Source organism: Dipodomys ordii, unplaced genomic scaffold, assembly GCF_000151885.1.
Source record: "Dipodomys ordii isolate 6190 unplaced genomic scaffold, Dord_2.0 Scaffold7, whole genome shotgun sequence".
NCBI classification, from domain to species: Eukaryota; Metazoa; Chordata; class Mammalia; order Rodentia; family Heteromyidae; genus Dipodomys; species Dipodomys ordii.
The window spans coordinates 1,051,317-1,064,736 of NW_012267223.1; the positions used below are offsets into that span (position 1 = coordinate 1,051,317).

General features: G+C 57.7%; 1 protein-coding gene across 1 annotated transcript in view; it reads left to right on the top strand.

The window, feature by feature from the left end:
• Positions 1-12,096: 12,096 nt before the first annotated feature.
• Cbx4 (chromobox homolog 4) overlaps positions 12,097-13,420 on the top strand; it is a gene marked incomplete at its 5' end in the record, with an annotated part of 28,005 nt that continues 26,681 nt past the window's right edge. The window contains one exon of the mRNA XM_013036311.1: positions 12,097-12,120. Coding sequence (XP_012891765.1) covers positions 12,097-12,120 — 24 coding nt within the window. The remainder of the gene's footprint in view (positions 12,121-13,420) is intronic.

Genomic DNA, 13,420 nt, shown 5'->3' on the forward strand with positions numbered 1-13,420 from the left:
GTGTGTGTGTGTGTGTGTGTGTGTGTGTGTGTGTGTGTGTGTGTGTGTGTGTGTGTGTGTTCTTGGGCTTGAACTCAGGGCTTGGGTGCTGTCCCAGAGCTTTTTTGTTCAAACTAATGCTCTACCGCAGGTGGGCTCGCTGCTTTCCTTTCTCCCTGGCAGACACTGCACACTGCAGGTGGTTTCCCTGGAGAGATGGAGGCCTAGGGCTCAGGCACGTGTCTGTCTGTCTGTCTGTCACCCCGCAGCATGGCCCTTCCCCTCATCCCGTCTGGGTCTGGTGAGGCGGAGGGGGCCGCGCCTCCTGTTTCATGGTTTTCCATCCAGAATCACCCCTGCACGACCTTGTGTCCTGTGGAGGCTCGCGTGGGTTCTGCTGTGTGTCCGTGTTTTGGTTTTTCATCATTCTTTGGAGACATGGTCTCACTCTGCTGCCCCACCGGACCTCAGCCTCCCGAAGTGCTGGACTACAGGTGTGTACCACCGCACCAGGCTACATGTAACAGATCTCTGTTCTGGTCTATCAATTGCCTGTTGGTACCCTTTGCTGTGTTGAAACACAGCGGCCTTTCCCTTCTGTGTGGAGAGGCTGAGGAGACGGCCCAGGGCCTCACGCAGGCCAGACTCAGGCTTTCCCGCCGCGCGCCGTCCGGCCCCAACCAGCTTCTCAACGCTGAGAAAGGAAGCAAAGCAGGACACACACTCATCTAGACGTGTGCACACACCTGTCAACACACACCACGAGCCACACGCCTACATGCAGGCAGGCACGCACATGTGTTTACATGTTTATGCTTTGCATAAACTATACACAGATGCGCATGCACCATGCACACCCAGACATACATTTTGCTCACAGACACCCACGTTTCTCCCCCATAGGAGGGGGTGGCATGTTCCGGGTACATTTGAGTCTAAAGACAGCCACCACACAGCTTCTTCCCTCCCCCCATGCAGCGGGGCTGCCCCCTGCCCACCTGAGGGGCAAGGACCCCTCACATGCCCGGCTTCGAGTTCCACTCACATCCCCTCCTGCCCACGCCTCTTCCGGGGCTCTAGATGAGACGCACTGGACACGCTGGATGGGAAATTGCTTCTCCCCTCCTGTGTGGGAGACTTTACATGCCCCCCCCCCGACGGCTCCCGCTCACTTTCTGCCCCCAGAGCTAATTCCTGGCACTGAACGTGCTGGTGGCAACAGTGAGCAAGCTCTGGCCAGCCTGGGGACAGTCCCGTCCTCACCCCCCTCCTCTGGGCTGGTCCCTCCCCACTCCCCACAGTCCTCCCCTGGGGTGCTCCACAGAGAACACGGGGGCGGGGCCTGCGGGCGGCCGCAGACCCTGGAACCAGCCTAGGGGACCGCCATAGAGCGCTGCGCTCAAGGCAGCAGGCACACAGGTGCAGAGTCGCCTGACCCTCCCCTAGCAAAAGAAGGCAGGCCAGCTGAGCTGGGCCTCCCTGGGGCCAGTGAGGCCGGAGCCCCCCCCTGTCTCAGCCCATGGCCCCAGCCAGGGAGGGATGCCGGGCTCCCCTCCTCCTTCTGCCTCTGCTCACGGGAGCTGCTTTGCAAACCCTGCCCCCCACCACATCCAGCCCGGCTCAGGACCCTGTTTCTCACCCCCTAAGCAGCAGGAACCCAAACTCTGATGGCCCTGGAGACATCCAGCAGCTGAGACCGGAATGTCGCGCAGCTCACAGCGCCAACCAGAACCTGCAAGCGGCACCTAACCGTCAGCGGCCTGCTGAAGTGCAGTCCCCAAAGACAGCAGGTTAAATGTCCCTGGCATAGATTTGTGGGGGGGGGAAGTGCCTTCCAGCTGGCCATCCCCACACCCTGACCCCCCCAGCCTGGGGACCCACACTGACGGTGAGATTCAGCCCCTAGCCCTACGCCTGCCACAGGCTGGCTCTGTCTGTAGGGCGCCCCTCTGGGGAGGAGGATCCAGGGAGCAGGGCGCAGGGGCGAGGCGGAGCAGGGGCGAGCTGGCTCAGGGATGTCTCCCATAGTTGCTGTTGCTGTGGTAACGGGTGCCTGGTCCCTGGCCTGGACGCACTGGCAGGGAATGGGGAAACTCCGTTCACTCCCTGCGCCGCGCCGGGGCGGTGGGTTAACTCTTGCTCCCCTGGGACTGCTCTGCCCCCCCCCTTGGGATGACACGATGACCCGAGAAGAGTGTGTCAGCCTCTAAACCCGGCCAGCTTCAAGACTGCACCCCTCCCGCAGGCCCTGCCTGCGTTTCCCCTGGATGACCACACACACACACACACACACGGCTCTGCCAGTCCGTCTGGGACAGGGTGGGGAAGTGGTCAAAGTCTCACTGATGTGGTTCTTTTGTTTTGCCGGTCCTGGGGCTTGAACTCAGGGCCTGGGCACTGTCCCTGATCTACCACTTGAGCCGCAGCGCCACTTTCGGCTTTGGCTTTTTCCCTGTATGTGGTACTGAGGAATGCAACTCAGGGCTTCATGCATAGGAGGTGAGCACTCTACCACCGAGCCACCTTCCCAGCCCCGAAGTCTCTCGAATCTGCCCGGTGCCCAGCCCCGCAGCTCCCCAGAGCACCACCAGGCCCCAGAGGCCCAATTTGCCTGGCAGGTGGCTGCAGGACGCACACGCAGCAACCCCTCCCCCTGCCGCCAGGACAGCCGCGGCTGGCAGAAGCAGCTCACCAAATGGATCCCCGTGGGGCCGCTGGATGGCCTCTCGTATGAGAGGGGTCCAAGTCCTCTGCTGGACACTTGGGTCTAGGAGGCAAGGCCTTCCCTCCTCCTTCCCACATGCCACTGGCTGACCCCCAGCTGCTGCTACGTCCCCCAAAGACCCCCACCCGGCCTTTGGCCCAGGCTCTAATGTCTCCCAGCCTCCTACTGCTCATCCAGGAAAGACGCAGGGCTGCCGGCTCCCTTCCCGTGCTCCCCGGTGTCCCCCCGCCCTCCCCCCCGCAGCTGCCCGGTGTGGCCCAGCTCACCACACTTCGCAGCAGAGCCACCTTGCTGGGGACAAGCCCCAGCTCCAGAGCCTGGATCAAAGCCAGCTGCGTGTCCCCCACGGGAGGTGTGGCCCGGATGGCAGGGCCTGGGGATGACACGCGGACGCGGGGCGCGGCTGTGGGCCTTGGTTTGAACCTGGTCCTTTGGCCGCTGTGCCGCCCGATCATGTGTGCGGCTGAGGCCATGCCCCCAGGCCGCTAGAAGTGGGGAGGGGCAGACAGAACTCCCCTCAACTTGTGGGGGGTGCCCACACTGCCAGCCGTGCCCCCCCAAGACTCTGACACCATCTCCTCTCCCTGGGCTGCCTTCCTCCCCTCTCCCCTGGCAGCTTCTGGCCCAGGACTAGGCAACACTGCAGCTTCCTGAGCCAGCACCCGGGGCCTTACCGGCCCCCTCTGTACCCTGGGATCTGTAAGCACAGGGGCCACCGAGGGTCTGGGGTGGGGGGAGGTCGGGGGAGCTGGGAAGTGAGCAGCCGGCCCTGGCGCCTTCCACAGGCCCCGCCACCCACCAGCCAGCACTTGATCCTCTTTCCTGCTACTTAACCTCGCCCACCAGGGACCGCACACTTGAATTCCTTTTAAATAAACCCTTGAGGGCTCAAGAGAAATCGCTGCCAGCGCCTGCAAAACCCTGGGCCCCCCGAGGACCCCGCGATGGCTTCTTCCCAGCCACTGCTGGGGCTCGGGGCCTGCGGGAGGCCTCCCAGGGGCTTGGTGTGGGAGGGGCACCCCAAAGCCTGGTCCAGGCCCCACGGCTTCATTCGCAGGCCTCCTTCTGTGGCCAAGCAAGTGAAATCCCGGCTAAGCAGCCCAGGTCCAAAATGTCTTCCTGTCTAGTAGTACTTCCTGTCTAGTAGTTCACCTTCCTCTCCCCAAAACGGCCTGTGGCTCTTGATTGGGCGGACTGGCAGGTGGTCGGGGAGCGCCCGTACCTACCAGAGAATGCACCTCTGCAGGCCAGATGGCAGCTAAGGCCGGCAGCCCCTCCTCCCACTAGCAGCTGAAGGAACTCCAGGCCATGATCACATTCGAACATCCCACACTCAAGAAATCATGGGCAAGCACCGCAACTTTGCATCGATCATCTGAAACTCAAATCTGACAGCTTTCATTGCATGGCATCAAGTGACTAAGGTTTGGGTTGGGGACTGGGGTTGGGATGGGTTGGGGATGGGTTTGGGGTCTGGGGATGGGTTGGGGTTGGGGATGGGTTTGGAGTTTGGGGATGGGTTGGGATTGGGGATGGGTTTGGAGTTTGGGGATGGGTTGGGATTGGGGATGGGTTTGGGGGTTGGGGATTGGGTTGGTTAAATCCCTAGAAGGAAGATGGAACATAATAAAAGTTCAGTGAAGGGGCTGGGAAGGTGGCTCAGAGGTAGAGCGCTTTCCTCACATGTATGAGGCCCTAGGTTCGATTCCTCAGCACCACATAAGCAGAAAAAAAAAAGCTGGAAGTGGTGCTGTGGCTCAAGTGGTAGAGTGCTAGCCTTGAGCTGAAGAGCTGAGGGACAGCGCCCAGGCCCAGAATTCAGGCCCCATGACCAGACCAAAATAATAAATAAATAAAAAAGTTCAGTGAAAAGCAAAACACAGATTTATAAATATACTATCACTGTTCTTTATTTTTTAATTTAATTTGTATTCACATAGAAAATACTCAGATATGCATTCTAATAAAGCTGAGATAGAGGGCTGGGAGGGTGGCTCAGTGGTAGAGCGCTTGCCTTGCATGCATGAGGCCCTGGGTTCCATTCCCAGCACCAAAAGCCGGAAGTGGCGCTGTGGCTCAAGTGGTAGAGTGCTAGCCTTGAGCTGAAGAGCTGAGGGACAGCACCCAGGCCCAGAGTTCAAGCCCCACGACCGGACCAAAAAAAAAAAAAAAAAGCTGAGATAGTGGGGAGATGGTGGGCACGGGATGGGAAAGGGGCCTCCACAGACTGTCTGCACCGCTCTCCTCTCCTTCTCTCTCTCCCTTTCTTTGTCTCTCTTTTTTTTTGCTTTCATCTTTCCAATAAACATGCATTACCTGGTGATAGAAAACACACTCTGCAACAATCACTGATGTGGAGAATCCTTTGAAACGGCTGGCACCCTCCAAGAGCCTCAGCCACCTCCTGTAGTCATGTGCCGTGTGGTGCCGTGCGGTGCCCAGCCGTGGACTCTGCCTCCTCCACCCTTCCCTCCACGCTGGCTGAGCCTGGGCCCTGGGTGTGTGTGTGTGTGTGCTGGTCTCAGGGGCCTACCCCCTTCCCGGCCCCCCACCCCAGGCCCCTCTGTGTAAGTCCTTGAATCCCATCTACAATGGACATCAAGCTGCGTGGTGGTCTCAGGGGCCTACCCCCTTCCCGGCCCCCCACCCCAGGCCCCTCTGTGTAAGTCCTTGAATCCCATCTACAATGGACATCAAGCTGCTTCTAAGGCTTGATGAGAGGGTGACGGAAGACCAGACTCAGAGGGCGGGCAGGGCCGGGAGGTGCCCCGGCAGTGATTGTGCAGAGCCAGGAAGAGGCCAGCTGTCCAGCAGAGTGACTCCTATGGATTGATTGGGTCCAGGTCAGGGCTACTGACACCCTGGGAACCACACACACAAGTCTGGGCTTTTGCTGTACACGTGTGTGCACATGTGCATGCATATACACGTGTGTGCATATACACATGCATCCCTACATGTGCATGCACACACAGTCCCTGTGACTGGAAGCTAAGTGTACAATCACGAAAAGAAAAAGAGGAAAAGAGGACCGGCGGGCGGGCCTGCAGGACAGCGGGCCGCAGGCAGCGGAGCGACCTCGGCCTCTCTGGTCAGTTGCGTGTGGTGCCCGTGCGCCAGCTGCGCTCCCTCCACACTCGCTCGCAGCTCTGTGGGCAGCTTGGGACCTCAAACAGGTGGGGAGAGGGGAGGGGCGCTGGGCCACTTCCAGCCCATCCTGAAGAATGTCCCGGCTCTCTGCCCCTGGACAGCAGCCAGGCCCAGCCCTGGCCTGAAGCCTGCTTCCTTTCCTAGTGGCAGATACGGGCCCCTCCCAAGAGGATGTGCAGCCTTTGCTGCCCCCGCCCCGCCCCAAACAAAGACCTTTCTTGATGTCCCACAGACACCGTATGGTCCTGCCCCCCACGCCCCAGGGGGAGCCGCTGGCCCATCACTTTATAGTTTTGTTTTGTTTTTGGTAGTCATGGGGCTTGAACTCTGGGCCTGGGCGCTGTCCCTCAGCTCTTCAGCTCAAGGCGAGCGCTCTACCACTTGAGCCACAGCACCACTTCCAGTTTCTGGTGGTTCATTGGAGATCAGAGTCTCACAGAATTTCCTTGCCCGGGCTGGCTTTGAACCACGATCCTCAGATCTCAGCCTCCTGAGTAGCTGGGATGACAGGCGTGAGCCACCGGCACCCGCCTCAGCTCACCTTAGAACTCGAGTGTCATCCTGTCTCCTCCCCCTCTGTCCCCCTCCCCTGAAGGACCATCTCGGCCCCAGACCACCACTGCCCTGCACCTTGATGTCCTCTCATTCCAACTCCCATCTATCCTCTATGTCCCTACCACCCTGAACGCGCCCGATCTCACCGGAGGGACTCTCCTGTGCACACCTTTGCCTGCCCAGCTGCTCTGATCGATCCCATCCCCACTCTCCTCCTCTCCCCTCCCCTCCTCTCCTCCCCCCTCTCCTCCCTCCTCTGCCTGCCTTTAGCTCTTTAGATCATAACTCTGTGAGTGTGTGTGCCCTCTGCCCCCCAAACCTGTGGCCAGCTGAGCCGGCCCTCTCTGAGTCTTCACCTCTGCCATCCTTTTCCTAAAACCTGGTCTCGAAGTGGCTTCAGAGCCCGTCTTCCTGGCCTGGGGCCATCTCTTCCAGCTCCTGGAGAGCTATTCCCCGTAGTTCAGCCCCACCTGACACTGATCCGATCTAAAGCTTCAGTGGCTTCTAAATCGCTAAATCACAGTGATGATAATCGACAGGAAGCGCCCGGCCCCCGGGGAGGCCGGCGGGCTCTGCCGAGGAACTGGAGCTCTGGACCCGCCCAAGGCCGCAGTTCAGATGGTCCCAGGTGCAGCCGATGCCCCTGCCGGCTGCGCAGGCCGCTTCACTTCGTCCCGGCCTGCGTGACCCCTCCACCGCCCGCCTGTGCCCCGCGTCGGCCTCTCACCCCTGACCTCCCACCATAGTGACTCAGGTGCTTCAGTGGGCTGAAGCTCTATCTGCCTGTTCTTGTCCACCGCACCCTCGGCTGCCAGACTAATCTCTCCCAAGCACGGCGTCGGGACAGAGCCCCAACGGCATCATTTGTCACGTGATTGGGGTCTGGTGAGCTTGAATTAATCCTTTGGAATTCTGACCAGTATCCCTTAAAATGTGTGTTGCTGCGTGAGCATGCTCTGGGAGCCGGCAGGCCGAGCCGGTTTCAGCACCAGCCCGGGCAGTGGGGACTAGAGGCCATCTCTGCTTGCTCACAGCTGGAGCTGAGGGGAAGGGGCTGCAAGTGTCCTGGGACTGCTGTGACAGATGGCCGCCAGCCACCTCTCCCCTCATGCCACTTCTTGTCTGTGTCCCAACACTGGGCCTTGAACTCAGAGTCTTGCACTGGTTGGGCATCAGTGGAGGGGGGTAGGGGCCATGCCCTGGCCATTTCTGCTTCAGATTTTTCATTTCTTGGTTTGTTTACCTTATTTTTGTGCCAGCACTGAGGCTTAAACTCTGGGCCGGGTGCTGTGCTGTCTCTTGGCTTTGCTGCTCAAGGCTGGCACTCCACCACTTGCACCACAGCTTTACTTCTGGCTTTTTGGTGGTTAATTGGAGATAAGAGTCTCATAGACTTTCCTGCCCTGATTGCCTTCACACTGAACTCAGATCTCGGCCTCCTGAGTAGCTAGGGTGACAGGCGTGAGCCATCGGCACCCAGCTTAGTATGATTTCATTTTAACTTGACCACATCTGCAAAGATTCCCATCTCCAAATAAGGGCACATTCTGTGGCTCCAGGTAAGCATGAGTTTGGGGTGCTATCAACCAATCCGAGGGTCCACCCCAGAACAGGATCACTAGAGTGAGGCTTACAGGAGAAACCTAAAAGTTTCCCCATAAAGCAGAGGACACTGGGGCCAAGGTACAAGACTGCCTGGATTAGAACCCGTGGAGGAGGAGCAGCAGCAGCAGACACCAAAAGAGGCAAGGTGACCTGGGGGCGGGGTCCTGGGCTGGAGGCGGAGGTCAGCCCTGCCCAGTATATGGCCCCCCTCCCGGCCCCAGCCGGGAGCCTGAGGGGATTCCCAGCTCTTCACACTGAGCGTCTGGGAGCACCAAGATGCCCCAGGCTGGACACCAGCCCCTGGACCAACACGGGCTGATTGGTCCCCGTCATTACCCTCTACAGCCCCCAGCATCCACGTCAATGATAAGCCAAGCCCAGGCCGTTGGGAGCTGACACAGACACATCGGGTGGGCCTGGGCCTGCTGACAGCAGCGCTTCCCTGCTGCTGTAACCAAAGCCCTGATCAGGGACTGAACGACACCCCTACACTGCCAAAGGAAGGCTGAGCGTGGCCAGGCCGGCAGCCAGCCAGGCCCAGAGGCAGATCTGCTGGGGAGATGCTGCTCCTCAGGTTCAAGGCTCTGCAGCAGCTCCTGTAAGCTGACGGCATTGTCAGTAAAAGGTCCCGGGTCCAGCGTCAACCTGAGGGCCCGCTGGGGCCTGGGAAGGGCACCTCTGGTCCACTTTCCTTCCTTTACTTGTCTGTGTGTGTGTGTGTGTGTGCGCGCACGTGTGCACACACGCGCATCCGTGTGCATGCGCACGCTCCAGTACTAAAACTTGAACTCGGGGCTTTCTGCTCTCACTTGGCTTTTCCCCTCAAGGCTGGAGCTCTACCACTTGAGCCACACCTCCACTTCTGGCATTGCGGTAGCTAACTGGAGATTAGAGTCTCACAGATGTTCCTGTCCAGGGTAACTTCAAACCCAGATCTTCAGACCTCAGGCTCCTCAGTAGCTGGGATTATAAACATGAGCCACAGCTCCCAGATGGCTTCATTTTCTACGTCCTTCTGGTTGACCTGAGGCCAGGGGAGCAGAAGGCAACTCCATCTGCTCTCCACAAGAAGTTCCACCACACACACACACACCCCTGGCCAGGCCTGAGGCCAGGCCTGCAACAAATGACTGCATGCTCACTCACAGGGGTGCTGACTCGGTTGGCCCCTGGGCCTGAGGGACCTGGTGAATCTCACAGGAACCTGCCTCATCCTGAATTTAGAAGGCCTCACCTCTCACCCGTCAGTCCAGTCCGGAGCTGCACAGGCTAAGCAAGGAAAATGCCTGGCTAATGTTTGTAATGACCGACCAAATGTTGAAATGAAAATATGTGCCTACGCGGGGATAAATACCGCACAGAAACCCATCCTCCAGTTTCGCTGTGCTTGGTGTAATACGGCTACCAGAATTCTTAAAATCACACAGGGAGGGAGGGTGGGCACTGATGGCTCCCACCTGAAAACCTAGCTACTCAGGAACCGGAATCTGAGGAGCGCTGTAGGAAGCTGGTTCAGACAGTCAAACCTGAGAGACTCTTATCGCCAAGGAACCAGCAAAAAGCCAGGGGTGGAGCTTAGAGTGTTAACCTTGAGCAATAAAGCTAAGGGATGGTGCCTAGGACCTGAGTTCAAGCCCGAGTACCAGTACCAAAATGGGGAGGGGGAGAGAAAGAAAAGAAGGAAAAAGGGAGGGAGGGAGGGAGGAAAGGACCCTAGTCTGGCTACAAAGGATTTAAGGGTGGGGTGCTTGTGGCTGGAGCAAGGCTCACAGCTCAAGGGTGGCAGGAAAGGAAGCCAGAGGTGACAGGGACAGGTCACACAGGTCCTTCAAGAAGCCGAGAAGCTGGGGGGTGGTGAGTGGAGAAGGCCTTGTTTCCAGCTTGCCGATGAATAGACGCAGGCCTGGCACCACATGGAGAAGCCAAGGAAGCCTGTGTCCATCTGTCAGCACAGAGGAACCGCCAGCTGGGGTGGACATGCCCAGCTCCTCCCTGCTCCCACATCTGGGGCCAGACACCCACCCCACCTCCCCACCCCGCCCCCGCCCCGCTGGAGGAAGCTGGCTTGCTGGGGCTGGGTGGCCAAAGCTGAGACATCCCCAGGGAGGCAGAGGCCACAGTAGTGGGGTGTCGAGCCAGGGTCCACAGGGACCCCCAGAACAACCCACGCGGGTTTCATGTCCTGCCAGTTTGAAATTACTCATACAATGGTTCCCCCCCCCGCCCCCCGTCTCTCTACAGAGTGGACGCAGCTTCTTGGACTTGTCTGGGGCTGGCTGTGGGGTGGGAAAGTCCAGCAGGGTAGTGTCCACCTCCCACAGTGTCCTGTGGATAAAGGCTGATCGGTGACAGAGAGGGAGGAGGGGACCCCTGCACTTCAGGCTCCGGCCTCCTTGGTAGGGGGTTGGTTGGCAGCTCTGGTCGGTTCCTTGAGCCTCATGTGCATTTTTTTCTGCTACTCCCCAGCTAGGACCCTGCAGCCCTCTGGGCTGGGCAAGGAGGCCCGCAGCCTGACTGCTTGAGTCCCACAACAATGGTGTTCAATACGCTATCGACCGGCAGCCCCTCCGCGCCAGCCCGGCTACCTCAAGGCAAAGCATGTCTCCACACCCTTGCGGCCAGAGACTGAAAAGGGAACAGGGCCAGGCATAGCAGAAGTGGGGAAACCCATCTCTGCCACGCCCCTCCTCCGATTTATAGTGAGATGCCCCCTTGAGTCCCCCATGCCCTCCCATGCCCCACATCCCCTTATGCCCCCCATAGCCCAGTTCTGGGAACAATAGAGCGCCTGTTAGCTAGGATCTGGGGTCTCCCCGAGTAGAATGCTGGCATTAGCCTCTGTAGGACCAGAGAATCTGCGTTTAGAGGGAAATCTGGAGTGTACTGCTACTAATCAAGCTTCTAATGAGCGACATGACAAACGACAGTGGCCTAATCAATGTTGCTGGAAATGAGCATGCGCAGCTCCCAACGCCCACAAGCCGAGGCCCACCACAGCCAGGCACAGCCCCGCCTTCTTCTGGAGAGCAGGGCAGGCCCAGAGCAGGGAAGCTCTGTCACAGGACACACACAGGTGTCGCAGCAGAAGCCGGCCTTTCTTCACAATCCCTTCTATGTGCAAAACTCAGAAGCCAGCACGGAATAACCAAGGGCCAGGCGCCGGTGGCTCACGCCTGTCATCCTGGCCACTCAGGAGGCTGAGATCTGAGGATTGCTGTTGAAGGCCTGCATGGGCAGCAAAGTCCCTGAGACTCTGGTCTCCAAGAAGCCAGCAAAAAGCTGGAAGTGGAGCTGTGGCTCAAGTGGGAGGGAGCCAACCTTGAGGGGAAAAAAAATGTGAAGGCACAACGTCTTGGGTGCAAGACCCAGTGCAGAGCACGAAGAAAAAAGAAAGGAAAGAACGCGAGAGTCCAGCTACCCTGCCCTTCCCTTCTGTGTCCATCTGTCCAGTGCCCAGTGAGGCCTATTTGGGGAAAGGAGGTGGAAGGGGGCTTGTTGGGACGGAAGCTCCACCTCAGCCCAGGGAAGGAGCCGTGCTCCTGCAGCTCAGCGTCCTCGACAGCCACAGCTGGCTTTCTCAGAATCCCAAGGAAGACTTCTCTACCACGGGCCCCTCCAGCTTTTCTGTGTATGGCTTTTCTTCCACAACGCACTGCCATGTCTCCTGAATCTGAGAAAACACCAGTTTCAAGCAAGGAGACAGAGGCAGGGGCCGGGGGGCGGGGAGACTTGAATCCATTTCTGAACCTTCCAATCGGCATAAGTCAGAGAGTACAGAATCAGCCCATTACGATCATTACTGTCAAATCACAGGCAATCAACTCAATGACACAGGCCAGATGGACATCCAGGAGGAAGTCGGATCGCCAGAGCATGTGCAGAGCCATGAGAGAAGAGAAGAGCAGCAGGCCTTGTGTTTGCTTCCCGCTTCTCTCTGTGGCTTTCACAGCCTGAGGTTGTCATAACGTCAGACGGAAGCTAGAATTCTGCAGGGAACATGACCTGAAGATGCCCAGGTACCAGGCCACCCAGACAGGTGTAAGCTATGCCCCCAGGGTCATCAGCCCAGGGCCAAGAGCTGATACAATGAAGAAGGCTGGTCTCCCCTGAGACCTCCCTCTGAGGCTTTCTGCAGAATCAGAGCTGCATTCTGACATCACAGGCTCCGGGAATTTTGGCCTTCATGATTAATTTCCGCCATTAAAAAAAAAATTGGGCTAGGAAGGTGGCTTAGTGGTAGAGTGCTTGCCTAGCATGCATGAAGCGCTGGGTTCCATTCCTCAGTACCACATACACAGAAAAATCCAGAAGTGGTGCTATGGCTCAAGTGGTAGAGTGCCAGCCTTGAACAAAAGAAGCTCAGGGATAGTGCCCAGTCCCTGAGTTCAAGTCCCAGGACTGGCAAAAAAAAAAATTAACTGGGTACTAGTGACTCATGCCTATAATCCTAGGTACTCAGAAGGCTGAGATCTGAGGATCATGGTTTGATGCCAGCCTGGGCAGGAAAGTTCATGAGACTCATATCCAATTCACTACCAAAAAGCTGGAAGTGGAGCTGTGGCTTAAGTGATAGAGCACTAGGCTTGAACAAAAGAAGCTCAGGGACAGTGTCCAGGCCCTGAGTTCAAGCCCCAGGACTGGCATAAAAAAAAAACACAACATATTTGTAATACTAACTACTCAGAAGGCTGAGATCTGAGGATCGAAGTTCAAAGCTTGCCTGGGCAGGAAAGTCTGTGAGACTCTTATCTCCAATGAACCACCAGAAAACCCGAAGTGGTGCTGTGGCTCATGTGGTAGAGCACTAGCCTTGGGCTGAAGAGCTGAGGACATACCGAGGCCCAGAGTTCAAGCCCCATGACCAACAGTAAATAAATAAATAATAATAAAAATACAGGGTCTTGCTTAGGTGCCTGAGCTGGCCTTGAACCTGAGATCATCCTCTCCTGCCTTAGCCTCCTGAATACATGGGATTACAACACATTTGGTTTTTGTTTTTTGCTTTTTGCCAGTCCTGGGGCTTGAACTCAAGGCCTAGCTCTATCCCTGAGCCTCTCTGTGCTCTAGGCTAAAGCTCTATCACTTGAGCCACACCACTTCCGGCTCTTTCTGTGTATATGGTACTGAATCCAGGGCTTCATGCATGGTAGGCAAGCGCTCTACTACTAAGCCACCTTCCCAACCCCCTTGTCTTGTCTTCATATAAGAAGTTAGACCACGCCGGGTGCCGGTGGCTCACATCTGTAATCCTAGCTACTCAGGAGGCTGAGATCTGAGGATCGAGGTTCAAAGCCAGCCCGGGCAGCAAAGACCGTGAGACTCCTATCTCCAATAAACCACCAGAAAACCGGAAGTGGCGCTGTAGCTCAAGTGGTAGAGCGCTCGCCTTGAGCTGAAGAGCTGAGG